This window comes from Thermobia domestica, chromosome 6 (genome assembly GCF_964235325.1).
Source record: "Thermobia domestica chromosome 6, izTheDome1.hap1.1, whole genome shotgun sequence".
Classification (NCBI taxonomy): Eukaryota; Metazoa; Arthropoda; class Insecta; order Zygentoma; family Lepismatidae; genus Thermobia; species Thermobia domestica.
Window position 1 is genome coordinate 270,781,352 of NC_137459.1, and position 22,636 is coordinate 270,803,987.

Consider the following 22,636-nt stretch of genomic DNA (forward strand, 5'->3'; position numbering starts at 1 on the left):
AAGTTCCTAATGCAGAATTTGTGCATTGTGCTGCTCATAATTTAAACCTTGTTCTGAACGATTATGTGTCAAATGTTAATCAGGTGAAACAATTCTACGATATTCTTCAAGAAGTGTATATTTTTTTTTCAGTGAAAGCTTACCTCGATGGCAAGAGCTGAACAAAACATTAGCTGAAGATGGTCAAATTTGTATCATATTAAAGAAGTTGTGTCCAACAAGATGGCCATCTCGCTATGATTGTCTTTTAGCCATACGAAATAACTATCAATCCGTAATGAAATGTTTGACCAACGTACTATTGCGGAGCTCCAAAGGTCCAGAAAAACAGCAAGCAATGACTCTGAAAAAACAACTGGACAACTTTCAGTTCATTTTATTGCTTACATTACAAAGTAAAGTTCTGGAAAATATCAACATCACATCCAAGATGCTGCAAAGCGACAATGCTGACCTTGAAACAGCTCGTATTCTTCTGGGCCGAGCAATTGCCAATCTCACTTCCCTGCTAGATAATTTTTCGGGATTTCTGGATGAAGCTAAAGAACTTGCCAGGTCATGGCATGTAGATTCTAATATAAAGGGAAAGCGTGCCCGAAAAGTTAAAACATTTTTTGATGAAGTGGCAAGTGAACTTCCTGTTTCGGATCCGTTGAAGACATTCCAAATATCTGTTTTCAACGTTGTACTTGACATTGTGATTTGCCAAATTAAAAGCAGATTCAGCGGTTTGAGTGAGATACTTGAACACTTTTCATTTTTGACACCAAAGTGTTTAAAAGGTCTTACCAATGAAGAAATTTCAGATAAAACTTCTTTATTTGTTAACAAATACAAGAATGACATTTCGGGAAACCTTTTAGAACAAGTGTTAGCGTTCCGTTGTTTATTTTCTGAGGAGATAGCTCAAAGGAAAACAATTCGAGACATAGCGATATTACTAATTGAAGAAAACAGTTGTCTTGTAAGTAGTTTACCGGACTTGACAACAGCCTTACAACTTTACCTCACACCCCCTGTTACAACTGCTACAGCAGAAAGAAGTTTCTCAAAACTAAAACTGATCAAGAATTATTTACGGAGCACAATGGCACAACAAAGATTACGTTCACTGGCTATTTTGAGCATTGAACATGATCAAACAAAAAGGATCAACTTGGATGTAATTGTGGATCAGTTCTTACTCCTGAAAAAGCGACGATTTTCTGAATAAACTTACTTCTGTATATAATGCGTGATAATATTGGATAGGGGACAGACAAGTATCTGGACTTGTAATTAACCTCTTGTGTAAGTGAAGATTATGAAATGTGAACATTTTTAATTACTGAGAACCACTTTATCCTCGTATGTATTAATAAGTGTTAAGTGAAGATTGTGAAGTGTAGTGAACAGTTTTTATTTATTGAGAACCAAAACACTCTTTTCGTTTTCTTATGGTACGTTTTATGAAGCTGGTGCAATCTAATAGTGGTACAAGAGGAATGTCGCAAATGGTGTTTCAGACAAACTACGCGGAGTTAACGTAAGTACAAATTGGTCTATCTATATTTATCTACATTTTTCTACCACAGTGTTAATGTCTATGTAGTTATTGATTTATTATTATTATTATTATTATTATTATTATTATTATTATTATTATTATTATTATTATTATTATTATTAAAATGAAAATGAAATCTTTGAGTTTTACGTCCCACAGTTATGCCGGTTAGGTTAAAGGAGACGGTGAAGAGGAGAAATGAATGAAATGGTGGAATGAAGAAAGTGGGAGAAAACGGGAGAACCCCGAGGAAACCGACGCACACGGTGTTTGTCCACCACAAAGTTAACTTGGCGGGATCAGAGTTTGAACGCGAGATCCGATGCACCCCCGCAAAACCACTAAGCCAATAATAATAATAATAATAATAATAATAATAATAATAATAATAATAATAATAATAATACAGCTTTGTGTGTATTCAGTTCTCACCAAATTTCAACTAGAACCTATATGCTCAGTTTGTAAAATCAACCAGTATACTACGTTCATAATAATGGTATTATAGAAAACACGAGGAATCATGATTAACATAGGGCCCCTTTTAAATTACTGCGGGGGGGGCCCAAAGCCAGTTTCGCCGCCACTGTGTGTACAGTTTTTTTTTTCCTTTAAGGAAAGAAAAAGACCATCATAAGTCCAGTCACACAACACACACACCTTGATAAGCATAATAATTAATGTAAAGCAGCAATTGTTTACGTGCCTTACATAACTTTATAGCTAGAGTAAATATACCATACTATTAATATAATTAAATATATTGTTTAAGTAGGTAAAATTGACAGGAATTTCGAAGAATGTAAATCACTGAATATCCATGGGGGGGAATTATTTAACCCTGTGGGAAATCATGCACGTGACTGTTTGGGTTTCTAAAAGTCCAAAAGCAATTTTTCAGCTCTTCCACAGATAATAGAACACTATCACTATTTGAATAAAAGGTACAGGCCACCGCACTAAACTTTGTCGCTCCAACTTCATAAACTAAATTACTTTATACTACAGTTATAACTGAAACATTTATTAGCAACATACGAACAAAGTTATAGGCCTTCTCGAAGACAACTTCAACCGAAGAAAACTCATTCCCAAAAGCAAACAACCCCTTGTAGATATTTTCATAAATTATTTACGGAACATTATAGGTCATTACTAAAATGTTTATTTATTTTGAAATTTGAAGAAAATCGTTTGAGCAATTAAAAAAAAAAAAAGAGTAAATTACTCCTTTTTCTCCAGTAGAAATAAGTTATACTACGTTATGACGTTGTTAACGAAATATTTATGAAGAATGAAGAAAATCGTCTGTCATTTTTTTTAAGGAAATCTCTCCCCGCCCCCCAAAAAATCATCTCAAGAGTAAACTATGCCTTGTGTATGTTTTCAGTATATATCATATGTTATGCTGTGAAGTTAGTAACGAAATATTTATTTGTCAAATATGAAAAAAAAAAAAAAACGCCTTAATCTCTTTTGAGAAAATGGTCCCCAAGCGTAGGCTATCCCTTGTGAATATTTTCAGAACAAGTGAATGATGCCATATTATCATTTTTACTAACGAAATATGTATTTGTGAAATATGAACAAAATTACTTTAGTCTTTTTTAAGAAAATTGCCCTAAAATAACTCACTCCTGAGAGTAAACTGCCCTTTCTGGATTTTTCTCAGAGAAATAACTTATACTACAGCATAGGGTTCTTAATGAAATATTGATGTGTGAAACTTAAAAAAAAAAAAAAAATCGTTACAGTCGTTTTCAGGAAAATCGCAATTTTCAATTTTCACCCTTCAGTAAACTACTTTTATTTTCGGGGGTAGGGAGAAAATTAATAAAATGTCCGTACGGAATCTTATGAAACCCTTAAGTTTAACGTTTGGTGTGAATAGGTTGAAGGAGTGAACAGATTTACATCGAGACGGACGGACATACTTCGAAAAATCTCTTTGTTAGTACGCCACAAATCGAGTAAGTCCATTGAAATATCAGATTCGATTTGTTTTTCACGATCAGCACACTGTCCTTTCTCCCATCGTCACTCTAAAGTAAAAATAGATTTAGTCAATAGGTCCACACATGCCCGGTATATATATATATATATATATATATATATATATATATATATATATATATAACATAACTAGTATATTTTCTTTCCACTTTAAAAACATCATGGCACAAACCCTGCATCCACAATAATATTTTTAAATATATTTAGATATCTCTCCAAACACACTAGTATCCTTAAGATGGCCTGCTTAAAACCGTCTCTACTTAAAGACAAAATCTATAAGACCATCTACAAATATCAGGTTCCAATTTCGAAAAGGTCTCGGTTTCGTCGTAGCCTCTAAGCGCCAGCTCAAAGGCACTTTAAAATTTCAGTTACACTTACTGACTTCAATCAAGACATTTGTCGGCTTTTACGCGCCATTTATTTTATTTTTTTTTTATTTGAGGATTGAACAAGGAGAAATAATACTTTAAAAAAAACAGTAGCGTCATTCCATATTTTGTTTGGGGGTCTTGCATATAAATATACAGTATGTTCCTACATTTAATTGGTATATCGCACTACCCAGCATTAAAAAAAAAAAAAAATACAGGAAGACATATGATAGGTGATCTTAACAAATTTCGGATCGCTGAACACGAATCCATTGTCCGTTTCTACGTAAAACGTCAGGCTTCCTCATAATAGATACACCAAGATAAGAAATATTTTGCATATGATAATAAAAAAGTACTGACTAAATATAAGTTGACCAAAATGAGATATTTGCATAGTCCTGACATATGTATTCCATGTTGATGATGTGGGCCAAATAAAAGGAAATTTGATATATTATAATTACCAATACTTACTGTCGAACCCAGTACCTGGGAATATACGTGACATTCGAGATTCCTGTGCTCTAGCAATAAAGTCCAAGCAAAGAATTTACCAAAAAAGCCAATTTATATATAAAAGTAGCCGTAGATTAGATGAGGGCTCCATCCCCAGACCCCCACCTTTCCTCGGCCTACGGCCTCGCACATCTTACGTATCAGCTTTTGCATCAACAGTGAATTTCATGCATTTTCTCTTCACATTTTATGACTTTGCCCAGCAGGGGACTTCGCCCCCACACCCCCGCCTTTCCTAAGCCTACGGCCTTGCACCTCTTAAACTGAAATTTCTGCTGAATTTCAAGTTTATTTTCCTATTTCAACAACTTAAAAGATAAGATTTTGTATCCCAAGAAAAAGCCTTTTTTTTAAAAAAAACATGGGGATTTATTCATCCCCAATTAAACCCCCTTAAAAATTGAAAATATACACTTTTGACAATTTTCCTATAGGTTAGTCCCGAAAGGATACAATCATACAAAATTTAATCTTTCTAATCCTGCCGGAAGTGTCTAAACATTTTGGGGTGTAGAAGACGTCCCATATAAATAACATGGGAAAGATTTTTCAGTTCACCATAAAACCACTCTAAAGTTGAAAATTTTTACTTTTGTTGATTTACTTAGGTAGCGCCAACAAAAACGTACAAGAAAAAAGAGCTTCGCGTTTGTATTCCAATTCGAAGTACCTAAAATATGAGATTATATGTCCAATTAAAGGCCCATTTAGATAACATGAAGAATTTCTTCATCTCCCCTTTAGACTCCCTAAAATTTATATTCACTTTTACAATTTTCCTGGCGCTTAGTACCGAAAAGCTACAATCGTGATAAAGTAGTCATTGTAGCCTTAAAGGAAGTGCCCAATAATTTTGAGGTGTAAAAGCTGTCCCATATAAATAACATGGGAACGATTTTTCAGTTCCCCATGAAACCACTCTAAATTTAGATTTTTTTTTATTTTCACTTATTCACTTAGGTAGTGCTAACAAAAACGTACAAGTTTACCGAATTTAAAATTTTTATTCTAATTCCAAGTACCAAATTTCACAGAAGTAAATCCCCACGTTAAGCTTGCATATCCAGGCTCCTAACTTTGAAAACATTTACGATCACTCCAACACCAATCATTTCACACATTAAACATTTTGCATATAAGTTATTAGGACGTAAAATTGAATGTAATGTATACGAAAAAGACTTATGCATTGCCAGATCTGTAACCCCCAAATATTTACCACAAACTTATAGTTGTATCGGCATAAACAAAAAAAAAAAATGTGTGGAGCAGGAAACCAATTTACACAAAAGTCTAAAGACGCTCAATGAAGACGTACGAACTGGTCGAGCGGTTTTGGTCAATAGTCTATCAACCATAAGTTTATGTGTTCAAACCCTGTAGGAAGTATTCGTTTTTCTTTCTTAAAAGTGTGTTCCTATTTTCATCAGAGGACTGAGAACATTTCTTTGAATAAATCTTTGGCAACTACCTTTCTCTCAAATTCGATTAGAAGGGAACATTATATGAATTGCAAATCTAAAATCCAAAACTTAAAACAAAATATTAAGTATGCTCAATATTTCATTATTATCCTTTGATTTGTAATGAAGAACTAATTATAAGATTTGATGATTTCAGAAGACTCTCCCCGGGTAATGATCAATATATGAATGAGAGAAAACTGATAAACCAGTATTAGTCAACTTTGAGCATGATCGAAGATATGGCCACGAAGGGGGAAATATATGTCGACAGGGTCTCAAATTCTCCCACAGGTCATGCCCTGAAATCATCACAGTTTCAAAGGTTTCCTTAAGGAATACCTAGGTAAAATATTACATTTATTTCTCGTTCTACGTTTTGAAATAACAAAATCATAATTTGGAAGAGAATTATAATACGATAAGCATAATGATTTATAGAAGTAATGAAGTAAATAGTATTGTGTAAGTTATCGATTTCTAATCGGATTGAAACTAGAATATTCGTTTGCATCGCACTTTAAAGTAAATCCTCTCTATATATAATTCTTACTGGAAAGCATTATTAACTCCAATTACTTAATCAATATTTTTATAATATATTTTTATTGTAATATTTTTACTATTCAATGTCGTATACACTTCATTTCCCAAAGCAAAGCCTCACAAATGTATAGTGGGCTAGTGAATATTATCAAATAAATTATCATTTAGTTTACGTAAATACTGCATCGCCTGATTTTAAACTTCGTACTTTAACTAATAATAATAATAATAATAAAATCATAGTCATATCTTATAAGAATTTCAGGCTTACTCAATAAATGAATTCAACGTGGTCTCTATTCGAAGTTATATTTATTCGAATCCGAAAGAAATACAAAGAGAAACTTCGAGAACAGGTAAAAGAAAAGTGTTACTTTGGTGGGATTGGAACTAACCTTTAAGAGTTCATTTCAATTTACAGACAAATGCCTTAGACACTTTGTTTATTTTCTTTAAGTTAACTGTTTCACTGAATGTATCTGAGTAACTTGTCTCTATTTTCTACTCGGTTATACAGTTTTACTATTATTTACTTTAAGCTTGAACCAGAGGAACACGAATACAAAAACATTTAGGACTATTAAAATTCCAAAGTTCCCCCATCGGAATTCGAACCCGAGACCCCGTACACGAAAGGTACACGTGCTAGCCGCTTTTTTATTTTCTTTATTGCAGTTAAGTTACATATAAAACATAAAGTACCGTCAGATTACATGAGTATCAGAGAACAGTTCATTGGTTTCTATTAGTAGAGTGACAGAGATCAGAATGCACGATTACATTGTGGTAAGTCGTCCAAAGGTAAGGGCGTTAGTTATAAGCTTGAACAAGAGCTACATCAAGGAAATATGTAAATAGGGTTTTTCTTCTGGTTGGTGGAAAATGTCTATATCTGGTATACAAGTAATCCTGATATTCGGTGATACGGCGTAACTCAGGAGTAAGGATATAATGAACAGTAGTCGATATTAACCACAGCACAGAGTTATGTTTAGCTCTGGGAAAGAGACGGAAATCAGGAAATAAGACGAGATCGCTGGTAACAGAAGCTGGAACTGTATGGCAAATAGTACTGATCATTCGTTGAAACTTGGCCCAAATATGAACTGTATTACAACAGATTGTTAATCGATGTTCCAAACCATCGACACGACCACACTTGATACAAAGGGCGCTGTCACTGAAGTGTCACCGATGTCGTTTAGCACGAGTGTCCACAAGCTCGTTCACCACTGCGTACCAACTCGATATTGTCGGTCCAGAAAGGTGAGAGGCAAAGATATGACTCCACACTCTCGTCCATTGTCGTGTGGGGTGCTTTTCGTAGAGGCGATGAGGAGGGAGAGAAATTTGGCAAAGTATATACTGATAAAAATCCTTCACTGAACTAGGCAACGCAGAAGTAAGAGCTGTAGACATATACGCATAGGAACAAATAGCATCAATATAATACCAATAACCATCAGGAATATGGCAGATATTAAGTGGAAATGTGTATGAAACAGTGTCAAGACAGTAAAAAAGAAGGGTATGGCTAATTCCCGTAAGACTGGTTGTAAGGCTTTGGAAGCCTTGGAGCAGAAACATATCCCGAGCTTTGAGGCCGGCGTGCATAAGGTAGGGGCCAGCAGTAGTGATGTGAGATGGAAAATTTTCCGCGGAAAAGTTTCCATTTCGGAAAATTTTCCGCTTTATTTTTCCGGAAAATTTTCCGTTCTAATAAAATATCGGTAATCAAGTAACAATTCCTCAGCAATCATAAAATTGTTTGAATTCATGTATAGAAATGTTAAAAAGTGAAAGATCGTTTAAAGAATCTGAAAATTTTCATGGCTCAGAGAATTTTCAGTGCTATGCGTCTTATATATGTGAAGGGTGCCACGGCGGACGGGGAGTGTAAAGTACGTATTCTTTTCGTTTTTTGCATCACAAGTTTGGTGATGGCATTCCTTCTTCTTGGGGGTACATTCCTAAAATTTGGCATGTGAAGCAACGAAGTAGTCCGCTATATGGTAATACCTTGTATGTGTACTTGCGTAGAAGTCATATGGAGCCATGCTGAAAATAAATGCAATTTTCAAACTGAAACTAAAAAAAAAAAAAAAAAAATCCAAATGTGTCTTCCCCATAAAAGCAACAAGTACACATAGAGGATATTACCTTATAGTTCACTATCTCATTGCTTCATATACCAATTTGTATGAATACCCCCACGGGGAAGGAATGCCATTATAAAAATTCTGATGAAAAAAAAAACATACTTTATTCTTCTCCGTCCGCCTGGGTGTCTCTTACATACATAAAATGCATATGGGCGGAAAGCTTCGTCTTCAAGAACACACTGATATCAAAGTTACCTTTCTAGCTTAATTAGGGGCTGTGATATTGAGGTTTAAATTGAATCACATTGATAGGCAACCAAAATGAAACTAACTCCGTCACACAGCTCAATGGCCGTAACTCTGTAACGATGCATTTCCCGTCATATGATCATATGAACTTTTTTGTGTGTCTGCCCATAAGGAATCTACCCTTGAAATTTTGATGTTCCTTTTTGTATGTATATATAATGTGTCCGGATGAAAATATACCAATAACAAATTGAAATTACTCGAGAATCAATAGTGATAGAATCATCCAACTTTTTTTTTCTGAAAAATGAAATGATAGAATGTTATGTCTAGCAGACAATTAAACATGTGCATGGGCATTGCTCGTGAGCAAAATGGCGTGCTTTATTCTTTGTCAGGAAATGGAGTACTGCTTTTGGTTTAGACAACAATATGGACAGGAAGGATCAGACCGTTATTGCCATGTTAAATGGTACGAACAATTGTTGGAAACTGGTTCTTTGTCGAGGATGAAATGTATTGGGGAGAAACCTTTGAATGAAGAAGAAAGAGAGGCGATTCAGGAAACACTTCAGCGAAGTCTACACAAGTTGATAATTCATGTGAGTACACAACTGCGAAACCTTCTTTTGTGCATGTATGATATTGTGTATAAAAGGTTAGATCTCACAGCCTACAAGTTACAGTTTCTTCAACAACTTCAGTTTAATGACAAGCTTTGCAAATATGCATTCGCTGTTGAAATACTATCGCACATTGATGAGGCCAATGATTTGCTTAAAAGGGTAACTTTTCCTGATGAAGCCATCTTCCATACGTCAACTAAGGTGCATAGGCATAACTGCATGATAAGAGATGTGAAAGATTCTTATCAATTGGTGAAACATGAACGTAACAGCACAAAATTAAACGTGTTGTGTGCGTTGACTAAAAATGATGTCATAGGCCCATTCTTCTTTGAAAAGGCTACAATTACCAGAGCAACGTATTTGGCAACGTTGGAAAATTATGCTGTACCTCGCATACCGCACAGATACATGTTGCAGCAAGACGGGGTTCCTTCCTATTATGCCCATTGCGTGAGAGAATATCTGGGTAACCATTTCCAAAACAGTTTGATTGGAGGGAGGTCCCACTCAATGACTCTTAAGACCGCCAGACTTCACCCCCTGGAATTTTTCGTATCATACTTAGGTTCAAGATTTGGACGATCTAAGACAAAGAATTATCGACGCTTGTGCATTCGTGACATCTCAAATGTTACATAACACCTGAAGGGAGGTTTAGTGCCGCCTTGATATTTGCAGAGCAACAAAAACGGCATCTGTGGAGGTGTACTAAGATGAGTTGAGTGATTTTTTTTTGTTTGTTTCGTGCTGAATGTAAAATTCTATTATGTTATCTTTTTGAAAACCAAACCAGATGTTTCTATCACTATTAGTTCTCGAGTTGTTTAAATTTCTTATTGGCATATTTTCATCTGAATATACAGTATATATTCAATGATATAGATCTAGCCTCAGTATTTTTTTTTTTTTTTTCGTCAAGGTAGGCAGCTTCTAGAGGACAAGGTCAATTCACATACATTGAGTAATTACCGGTTAGATTTTGCTTGCAAAAGTTATACAGTTATTAAGATTAAAAAAAAAATCAAATCTGAAACGTGACTACAAATTCAGACTATGAAAAAAAATCGTACAAATTAACAATTCCTTGGAGGCGATATGGACAGGTAAATGGCACATTGTTGGGGTTATTGAAGATTGGTCCTAAACTCAAAAAAAAAAAAAAATAAAAATAAGAACCAAAAAACGTATTTGAAACTAGTGTTGCTTAATATAATGCATTTGTGTTACAGTTCCGGAACAATATAATGAGTCATCAAAATTTGATAGTACCTTCCATTTTATGTAACTGATAAATCGCATACAATAATTTATTTAATACAAAATCTATGATACATACACACATTACTCACGTCATTGAATACAAAAAGTTCTAAATACTAAAACCTCCACTACCAAGCATAATTGTCTGTAAGAAAATTAAGACAAAAAGCAGTTTTGTGTTCTGCAATTTGCTAAGAGTGAATCCATTGTTTAAATGCAACAAGCTCTCCACAGTCAGTTCAACGAACGTTCACCACGGTGCAAGCAAATTAACGAGTGATATAATAAACAAAAATATCAAACGTAAAAGCACTGTTCGTTTACGCATGCCAGAAGACAATGTCAAGAGTATCCGAGGTGTGTTCGAACGGATTCCTAGAAAATCAAAGAAACGAACAAGCATGGAAACAAATGTTTCTACTACAACGGTCTGGCTTGTTCTTAAATAATGTATGTGCATGAAACCTTACAAGTTAAGGTTACGGCAGGTATTGCACCCTGTGGAAACTTTTTTTTTTTTTTTTTTTTTTAAAAAAAAAAGAACACTAATTATGGAAGAAAGTAATTTTCCCGAACGCTTCATTTATTTTTTTTCGGATAAATCAACTTTCTATCTGTGTGGTATGTTTAATAGCACAACATTATAATTACAGGGCACCAAATACTTTCTAATTCGTCAAATTTGAAATAAATTCGTTGAAGTTAAATGCGTTTTTGTCATTTATGCAACCAAAATTTATAGAACTTAGAAACTGCGATATGATTGTCATATCTTGATATACCAAAAATATTCAGTTCGCAAATTTCAAGAATAGTTTAATAGTTTCATTTTCAAACAAAACTATGCCCCACCTCATTTCCACTTAGAGGTACAAACTTATCTGAACAGCATAATCCCAGAATGGCAGACTGGAATACATTTTAAAACAATACCATGTTAATCGTATATGGTCTCCCAGGTTGACACAACTAATAGCAATTTTTATATATAGCGGTACATTAAAGAAAGAGTGCATATTCCGCCTATCCCTGCTAAACTTAAAGTGTTGCCAAAGTGAATTGTAGAAGCCAAGAATTAAATCACCACTTTGATGTTTGCTGGATAATAAGGAGTACTCATGTTAAGTTAATGCAACTAAACGGATCACAGACCAAATTTGAATTTCCAGTAATGTACGAAATGTGTTTTTGATCATATATGCACTTTATACGTATAAAGGTAACCAAGAAAGTTCTGTCGCTTTTCACCCACCATCTTCAAACATCGATATTTCACCTAAGACGTATTTCAAAGATAAAAAATAGTCCCTATCAGCATCGGCGACCGTCTGGTAACGTTCTGCAAGCTCATGGATTCCATCGCGGTAGAACTTGGTGGGTCGTGAATCAAAGAAAGTAACAGATGCAATTTGCACCTCTACTACGGATTTGAATTGGCGTCCTCTAAGGTGATTTTCCAAAGAATAGAACAAGTAATTATCAGATGGTGCAATTTCTGGGGAGTATGGCGGATGCAACAATGTTTCCCATCCAAGGCGTGGAATGGTGTTCCGGGACATCCTAGGGGTTTAGCCTTGTCCTCTAACAGGAGTATCCCTTTGCGATTAACAAGTGCTCCCTCCCGAATTTTAAGTTTTTCTTGAACACGGTTCAACTGTTGACAGTAAACAGTTGCATTGATACCCTGACCTGCTGATAACAGTTCCCGATGTACGACGCTACGAGCAGTCCACCAAACACGCAGAAGGTAATTATTCTGGTGCCGTGCTGGTTTCAGCTGTTTTGGAACCGATTCATGAGATGCTAACCAATGATGACGGCACCGTGGAGCTTCGTCCAGGAACCAATTCTCACCATATGTCAACACCCTGTCCAGAAATGGCTCCTTCCTCAAATGAGACAGCAAAGAAACACAGATGTCTGCTCACTTTGCATCCTGGATCGGAGTCAAATCATGTGGGACCCATCGACTCAACTTATAGTGCTTCCGAAGTTAATGAATTTGCTGCGGAATGGTTTCTCCACTCACACTGAAAAATAGTCCCAGTTCCTCACAAGTCTGGCCACTATTCGCCTCAATTGCTGCTGAATATCTTCATTTTGTACATGTGTTTTCTTCCGGCACGTTGTGCGTCTTCGAGTGTTTTGTCACAGTCTCTGAACTTGTTAAGCCACCGTTGCACTATCCGCGTAGTCACGACACCCTCACAAAAGGCCTGGCATATCTTCCGCCCCGCTGCAACTGCGTTTGACCCTAGCTTGAACTCGTACAGCATACACGTTCTTATGACAATCCGTTGAGGTCCCATGTCACTCTGTCCTATGCAAGTTCACGGTGTAACTGAGCTGCCACAACCAGGTAGTATGTTGGATATACCCACACCAACAATTGAATTTCGCTTTTTTCTATTCGCATTTAACCCATGGTGTGAGGGCCAATTGAACACAGCCCTCCATAAAAAGAGACAGAACTTTCTTGGTTACCTTTATATCTTGGTTACCTTTATATATCAAGGTCAAGAGTGATGTATTTACAGTTAAACACTTGTAATAACTGTAGTAAATACCACCTACTATAATTAATTTAATTATGAATTGTGAAGAAATATGTTTTTCTTTAATCCTAAGTTTTATAATATTTGAGTTATAGTAGAAGTAGCAAAGAGTTATATCAAAAATGTCTACATGAAAATATGTTAGAACAAAACGAAAATTGGTTGGCAAAACAACTTTGGATATGATGAAGTTTCTTGATCAGTATCATCATTCTGTGTTTGTGGGTTGAGGGTGCAAAAGGAGAGAGGCTTCAATAAAATGAGAGAGTTTAATGTTTGTATTTAGTATGCTATTATACTATTGATTAAATTGCATACATATCTCAAACTCAGGAGATAAGAATATTGCCCTACAATCAGTACCAATGTCCATGTTTGTGACGTATCTGTATAATATGTCGTTGGCAATGTTGTTAGTTGCATGTGGTGTTGTCTATTCTAAGGTATATCAATAAATCATCAATATACTTAAACTTTCAATTCAAAGTTACCAAAACCGCATTTCTTGTCTTAACATCTTTTGGACAAGCACCTGAAAAATGTAAGTGCAATTTGTTAGATGATTTATGACGTTTTCTAATGTAGGCAAGTTTAGTTGATTAGATGGATTAGTGTATGTTTATTTTTTGTGAAGGTAATTTAGTGTTAACATTAATCTACTGAATACTATTGACTTAATAGATTTTTTAATTTTATTTCAATATCTGACAGTATTTTTTCACATTCTCTTAATGTTTTAAATTGTTCATATTTCTTTATTGCTGGCTTCCGTATCAGTTTCACACTTTTCTATTTAGGATTCCAAATGTTATTATTTTAAACAAAAATGTGATAAGCAATTAATGTATCAATTCGCGTGACTTGATTTATTCCATTATTGGAATTAAGCCTAATTATACTAAATATCGTTTTTGTTTGATTTACTAAGCATATAGTATAACAATATTATCACGTGTATACACATATTGACCTACAGAAAAGTTAATTACTTTATTAAAATTTAATAATAAAAGAAGTTTATAGAAGTAATGAATAGAAACTAACGAGTATACGCTAATTATATATTATGTAAAATACTGATAGTAAAAGAGAAAAATCACAGGTATATTATTCGTCATATTTGTCAATGTCATATTTTTGTCTGCTATGTACTGTACCTGATATAGTCTACTAGGTAACTATTTACAGTGATCGATGTTATATTGAGGCATGTAATTAATTGCAAGATGCAGGCCTATCACACGGTTCAGAGTTGTTACCAAAATTGTATCTTCAAAACAATTTGAACTCGGATACCACACACAACAATCATGTTTTATTGCTTAGAGTGGCTAGAAAGACTTAACAGTATCTGTCATGTAATTCCTACAGAAATAAAATCAATATTATTATATAGTTTCTACAAGTTGTAAATCAAATTTATAGTTATTTCGAGAAATTCATATGTAGTTACTTCTGGGTAAAAGCTACCCCATAATTGTGTCACGTCTCAGCTTCTTATTTTTTTAAAAAATGGACCTGAATCCAAGATGGACATCATTACCCCTAGCCAAGATATGGTGTGCTCATACTGTAAATACATTAAAATCTTGAGGTCGGTTGAGGCACTATTTAATATCATGTAACTGTTTTTTTTTTCCTAAAGTGTTATATTGATCTGATATGATACCATTTTAGGAACTGAGAGTAAAGAAAAATGTGTAAGTCGTAAATTAGGGACTGCATTAATATTATATATGATTGTTAGTGAATTTTGCATGGGAAAGCGAAATACTGTCTATAATTGTAACATTACCCATTAAACCACGAAAACTTAAGAATCCACAAGTTGTGCTAAATTGTTCTAGAAATGTATTAAACTTTCTATCGTACGTTTACTTTCCTTTATTTTTTCAGTGATGTTTTCTTCTCTCGTGGGATGAAAGCTTCCTTCTCCGGTTCAACTCTCATTGTTTACAAACAAGTGTGTATTAAGCTACCATTTCAGTCAAAAACACGGATTTGACTAGTGCTTATAGTTTGGGCTAGGAAGATTAAGTTACCTGGCTACAACTTGATAGCTGTGTCATTTTATTCCTGAGCCTTCTCAAAGAAACATAATATGTCTATGTCAGAGTTAAGGTGAAAACTGTGGCGTTCTCGAGGTAATGAGGCACAACCAAGAGGAGTTTTGTGCAGAGCAACTTAAAACTCGCTGTCAAACTAGCTCGAAAGGAAATTCGTTGAAAGCGAGTGCCTCGATACGGTTCATTTACATTAGCGCACAAAGGAAGGGAGAATTATTTTGAACGTGAATCTAACAGTTTCTTTCACTAGTGAGTGATCATATAAATCTAATTTCCATCTTGCCAAATCAGCATGCAGACTGAGATTGGCCATTAAAATGGCACCGCAAGTCCCATTCACATTTTTCTTTACGTAACCTCACAGCTTGCATAATTATGAAAACTTCATTTGCGCCTTATAATATAATTGTACAGTGTTGCTACAAATGAAACGCATTTACATGGTATATAGATCTAATTTTGTCTAACAAGCAGACTTACGAAAGTGTCACTTACCGATTTGAATGAAACTTTACACACTTGTAGAACATCGAAAAATATTCGACACGTTTTTTTTTTTTTTTTTTTTTTTTTTGGCAATGGTGAAGATTTAAAGGTGGAAACCACCCTTTGAATGTTAGGGGTGGTCTCTAAGCATAGACCGAAAACAATCATTTAATTTAGAAGAAAACATACTGCCAAGGATTTTTAGGACATTTGATTCAGAATCTAACGTCAAAATTACAAAATTCAAAATGGCGGATTCAATATAGTGATTACAATTAAAATATGTGCTCTAATTTGAAATTCTATGCAGTTAGCCAAGAACAATTATAGTTGGCAGAGATTACTGCGAGGAGGTTGAAGACCAATTTGAAACCCCTTTCTGCATTCATTATATAGGCATGCTTGATTAAAGTGAGTCTTTGTACCTCTCACTATAGCATTTAAGAGACGCAAACAGTAGAAAGTGTGGCACAGTCAATAAATTTAGGACTCACAGGTATTGACTCACAGTTACCCCATACAGCCTTTAATTTCTGAAAATGGTGTTCTGTTATCACTGTTGTTAATTATTTTGCAGGAAAATAATGGAACATTTGGCCCTATAGTCCAAAACAACTTTTTTTTTTTTTTAAATCTGTAAATGTCCCTGTGAAAGCATCAAATTCGGGAAAATTAACATCAGGTCTTGTGAGATCATGGGTTTTAAGAGGTTTTATCCAAGTGTCTAATGCAAAGTCCATTTTGTTATTAGATTTGTGGAATGGTCACAATTAATCAACTTTTCAACCTATTTTACGAACAAAAGAGAACCTCAAAATAGAAACCATCCTGCACTAACAACTGGTAGGCCTCTTGATGTGTTCGTCTTTAGACCGTGGAAGACAACTTGAGACTTTTTATTGATATTGTCCTCTACAAGTATAACATAAATTTACATCTCCGTAATAATATAATTTAGATCCAAGTCACTGATTAATAATCAGTTTTCTTCTCCCAGATTTGCAAATCTTATTAGATATGGTTGTACAAAAAGAGTTATTTGGAAGAAGATTGTGCTGCATTTTGTTATTTGTCACAGTTATTGCTGTAATAAAGTGAGCTTGGTGTAAGCAATGTTTATGCATCACACTCTTTTTTTTAACGAAATATTATTACTTTGAAGCGTTTTCTCAATAAATTCATAATTATAACAATTAAGGATATGTGAAGTTCTGACATAGTGAGAGGCAAAGGGACTCACTATACATAAGCAACCCGAATAGGAAGATGTACAGAGACTCACTTTAATCAATCATTTGATTGAAATAACGGGCTTCAAATCAATAGTAAGGGATTTCAAATCTGTCTGCAACCTTCTCGTAGTAACCCCTGCCAACTATATTGATATTTGCTAAGTACAGAGAATTTCAAACCGGAAGACATTTTGTAATTGTAATCACTATATTGGACCCGCTAATTGGAATTTTGTAATTTTGACGTCAGATTCTGAATCAGCCCTCCTTCAAAAAAAGAAAAAAAAGCAGTATGTTTTATTCTATATTAAGAGACTGTTTTCTGTCTATGCTTGGAGACCACACATAACGTTCAAAGCGTGGTTTATACCCTTAAATCTTCACAATTGCTGAAACAAACAAAAAAAATCCTGTCGATTGTTTTTCGATGTTCTACAGATAAGCAAAGTTTCATTCAAATCGGTGAGTGACACTTCTGTAAGTCTCCTTGTAAGTAATATTACGAGTATACACATATTATAACTTTAGTTAATATACTATTACACATAAAATATAATTGGTTTGTAGTTAATATCTTCCAGTTCTTATTAACAAGTTATACATGCACATCATCTTGTAAGTACATATATTAAAGTAATAGTACATTTTGTTTCACATTCAATTAAAACACACCAATGCTAACCGTCAGTATAATTTATAATCCACTGCAGCATCTTTTGGAGCTCTGACTTGTTTTGCTCTGTTTTCAAACGTAATTTTGTTTTAATAGTAGCGCCTTACCGTGTTTTTCTGTATCAGGGAACGTTAGTTACAAAGTTTGCTTTTTCATACTTTGATCATACAATAGCTTTCTCAATAGAAATGTCCTGTGAAGATACAACTAAACGCTAGCGTAAGTGCCAATTGTAATATAAATCATTGCTTTACACATGGAATGCATACTGTGTATCTGTCATTTATTACATAGAACTGACTGACTTAAGTGAATGGCAATTTTTTTATTTTATTTTTATTTATTTTTTAAGTAAAATACTGGTTATTATCTCCAAACTTTCTGTGCGCAAATTCACGAAAATTTCATAGATTGGACGAAACTTGTTTCATTAGTGCCCACAGTCAAAATTTACGTTAATAATTAAGTCGGAAATATAGATAATTCACAGCTTGGAGTTAATTGTTTACTAATTGTGAGCACAATAAAGTACTTTATAGTACACGTACTAGAGATGCACTTGTTTCTTAAAAAAAATCAATGGAATTATTTGGTTGCACTGCTTGTATTTAATTCACAAAACCTCGAGTTCGATTCTTACTGGAAGTTCATAGAGAAACATATTGTATGACTGTAGTGTTACAATCACATTGCACTGTAGAAAAGTTAGAGAGAAAAAATATTCAAACTTTTAGTAGCAGTGATAGTAGTGACTCACATGACAGGGCAATGACATATTATATTTATATATATCATCTGTATCCATTATAAGTATTTGAACACATTTAGCAACATTTGTTCTTTAAATGCAACTCAATGAAACGCATTGCTTTAATATGATAAGGTGCATTGGCTGAATTCACTGACTCATTCGTTATCAGGTCTCTTACCATTCGGTGTCGGAACTTGAAATTTTCTACTGATATTATCTTTAGACACTAGACTGTGAACAAGACTATAGTTTATGAAATTCAACCCATGGAAAAAAAATGCTTGAATCTTATCTCATTGTTTGCCAGATCTCCAGAATTGTTAGCCATAATAATTTCTATACAAATGGTTATGTTTGTTTATTTGATTATTAAAGTTTAGCATCTCTTTTCAACGCCGAAGTTACATAAGTCATGGACCTACACATTAAGGTTTAATTTAAATTCATACATGCAAACTTTAAATGTTCTTCCACCAAGAGTTGAACTTGCTACCACGTGCACTAAATGCGCAATCGCTAGCCAGTTTACCAGCGGGGATAGATAAATGTTTTCTACGAATCCCTGGGTTTGCATAAGACTTCATGCGAAGTAAAAGTTTTGCAAAATTCTACTAAAGAAGGAGAAGGCGGATTGAAAAACTTATCTGCCTTCATCAGATATCCAAAACAGTTGGATGTAAGAAATTAAAATTTCGTATAATTGCTATTCTCCAGTTTTAGACTATAAGTAAAATTGATTTTATGAAACCAGTACCTAAGAGCGTGCTAAAGAAGAATAAATATTTTTCTCTCTTTTCACCAGTTTTAAGTATTCTCCAATCTAGGAAGGGACCGCGGTGGCACAGTGGTAAAGCGTTCACCTCTGGTGCTTGGGGCCCCGCGTTCGATCCCAGCCCCCGCCATGTGAACTTTGTGGTGGACAAACACCGTGTGCGTGGGTTTTCTCGGGGTTCACCCACTTTCTTCATTCCACCATTTCATTCATCACTCGTCATCACCGTCTCCTTTAGCCTAACCGGCATAACCGTGGGACGTAAAACTCAAAGACTTCTAATCTAGGAAATTTTAAACTGTATAATATTTTCCTCATACTCTAGATCAGCGTTTTCCAACCTTTTTTTAATTTGCGGCACAATACGGGTGTAACTTGAATTCTCGCGGCACACTCATACATATTATTATTAGTAGTAGTAGTATTAAATAGAAAATACCGTGGTATTTTTTTTCTGTGATTACTGACCTCCTTCTCACAGACAAGAAATCTCGATCACTAGTATTTCCCCATCGTAAATCATTATACTTATTTTTCATTGTAATTCAAAAATAGAAAACAATTCCATTGAAATATAGGACTAAGGCTTTTAAAAATACACTTTCTTTTTGAAGACTGTATCCAACCTTTCACTAAGGAAGATCACTAAATAACAAACGAACAAACAAGTCTCTTGTACTTTTAAAACAGATGGAGGTAATTTGTATAAGTGTTTGCTTTGTCGAAAGGATAGAATGAGATTTTAAAATTTCAAGTTATGAAATAACCTGTAACAATAAAGACGCAATAGTGGTCATAACAATGATAATAAATACGTTTTTTCAACATTAAAAATGTACAGACAAGTAACACAGTGTGAAACTTATAATTTATTAACATGGTTAATATACGTCACAAGTTTTAAATATTAATAAAATTATGTTTTCCAAATACAATCTGTGTAGTAGTAATGTATGTATATACAATTACAGTATTCTTTCCAGTGTTGTAGAGGTTCATAGTAATGTGAAATACAAATACACATTTTTCCTGTCTTGTAATTTCGTTGCTATATAATTAATAATTTAGTTTTCATTTCCTCGTGGCACACCAGCGGCCCATTCGCGGCACACCGGTTGAGAAACGCTGCTCTAGATATACGAAGGAGGTTTGATTAATTTCAGGGTGAATCAACCGTTCAGTATTGCGAGACAGCATTTGACTCGGCCTTGACGTCTTGAAAGGTATTTAGGAGCGATGTGCGATGGGCTTTAGTAACTCAATTTTGGACGAACTGAAGATGACATACATTTATATATATGTACCCATTTAGCATTCACTTACTCAATTTTTCCGCTCTATTGGAATTCGGTACTTAAATAATTGCTTTTACCGACTCCTCTAATACGTATGTATTAAAAATATCACATAAATAATTAAAATAATGGCAGAAAATGAATATAATTTTCAAGGTATATCTGAAAAGTAATAATTGTTATAGGTCCTAACACGTCTCATGTAGCCTTGCTGATAGCATTATAAGCTAAAGACAAATCTAGCTAACTCTCTTATCAAAACAAATCTAAGTTTTATCTAAGACTAGTAGAAAGGCCTAGTTTATTTTTTTTTTCGCACAGGGATAATAGGTTTATGGAAAACGTTTTAACTCATTTTACGATATACATTTTATTGAAAACGTGATGCTATAAACGTATTATATACTCTATTTGTCGCATAAATTTTGAAACCATGCCCCCTAGGACAGGCCCATAATCAAAGTGGCATGATGAAATTCTAGATTGAGGTAGTTACTATGTGCCAAATTTCATTTCAAACTGTTCAATCGTTTCCCGGTAATACAATCAAAAACAACACGCAAAATCGTTTTAAGTGTGAAGAACAAAATTATAGAAAATCTCTCTTTTCTTTCCTTTAAAACGGAAATTCTTTAAAAAAAAAAAAAAACGCTGGAGCAAGTGTCCGATTATATTTAATAAGAATTGCATATACCAAGTTTCACTTTCCTGATTTCACTGGATCGTGAGAAGCTCGATTTTGTGCATAAATTTTGACACCCACTTCTCCAATATATTTCAAATGATTCAGCTGTTTGGGGGCTGGGCTTAGTGGTAGAGCTCTTACCTCTGGTGTGCAAGGTTCTTGTTAGATCCCCGGCCAAGTAAGTCAGTGGTGGACAACATCATGTCCATGGATGTTCTTGGATAATCCCGTGTCACCAAGTTTTCCACCACCATTCACTGCCTACATCATCCGTCTCCCTTAGCCGAAAGGACATAACTGTGGAACGTTAACATCAAAGATTTCGTTTCATTTTTTTTTTCAGCTACTTTTTCGCGACTACAAACAAAACCCATTTCATCTTTCTATAATATATTAAATAAACAGTAATTCTAAATATAAATGTATTTCCTAACTCTTAAGATTGTCTCAAGAGCGTAGACTATGTTGGCAAACCGAAATCATGGTAAAGTACGAATTGAAAGTGAACTCAGCCAAGTCACGCACGCTGGAGGAGTTAAAGAGAGTCGACAAGTTAACCAAGACAGCTACATCGTCCCTGTTGGTAACTTCTCTACAACTTCAACCGCAGAAAATAAATTTAAAGTTCAGTAACATCAAGATATAAAGTAGCGAAAGCCGCAATACCATCAGCCCATTTTAATGCAACTGAACAGAATATATGCATGCTAATTCACCGAGATTTAAGTGAAATTTTCAACTATTTTTTTCCTTTATAGTTTCCTTCCCGTAAGATAAAGGAGTATAATGGAAGCATAAGTGTTTCTAGCACGTCCACTTTCTTTTATTTTATAACAAGCCGTTTCAGAAAATAAAATTTGAAATAAATTCATAAGCTGAGATACTTTGACGTTACTATCCCAACTAAAACAAGTCTGCTATTTCTGATTCATAATTATGTTTTACACTCATACGCAACGCTAAGGCTATGAGGGATGAGACTTTCCTATTAAAATGGAATGCGAACTATCCGTCGAGGTATAATATTTGCCAATCATTCCCAGCAGGATTATGAAAATGCGAGTATGCGTACTGAAACTGATGTGAGTAACTCTGTTCAACAAATTTTGATCGAAAGTATGTAAATTCTTTGAAATTTCGATTTTTACATTCATTTAAGCATAATATGAAAGGAAATGATAATAGAAGAATTTTCTTAGCTCAGGTTGTGAAAAAAACGCCTTGTACAACAGTAGCTGTATATATACAAATGTATTAATATTTATAGAACATTTAAGTAAAATCCTTGTAAAAACCTACATTTCACTTTTTTTTATCTATTTCACTGTGATGTGATAAGCTGGGGAGTTAAGAAGTACCCTAATCTATAGCTTTCTGTACCCTTGTACTTCCTTTTTCAAAATTGCGCTAATACCAG

At 34.4% G+C, this 22,636-nt stretch overlaps 1 protein-coding gene across 1 annotated transcript; it reads left to right on the top strand.

Annotated features, from left to right (window-relative positions):
- The first annotated feature begins 277 nt into the window (after positions 1–277).
- On the top strand, positions 278–1,213 carry LOC145687547 (zinc finger MYM-type protein 1-like). Its single transcript, XM_081761010.1, has one exon. The coding sequence runs from the start codon at positions 278–280 to the stop codon at positions 1,211–1,213; it is 936 nt and encodes a 311-aa protein (XP_081617136.1).
- Positions 1,214–22,636: the final 21,423 nt, after the last annotated feature.

Excerpts from the sequence above, each read along its gene's own strand:
- LOC145687547 (XM_081761010.1), top strand. The coding sequence starts at position 278 with ATGAAATGTTTGACCAACGTACTATTGCGGAGCTCCAAAGGTCCAGAA.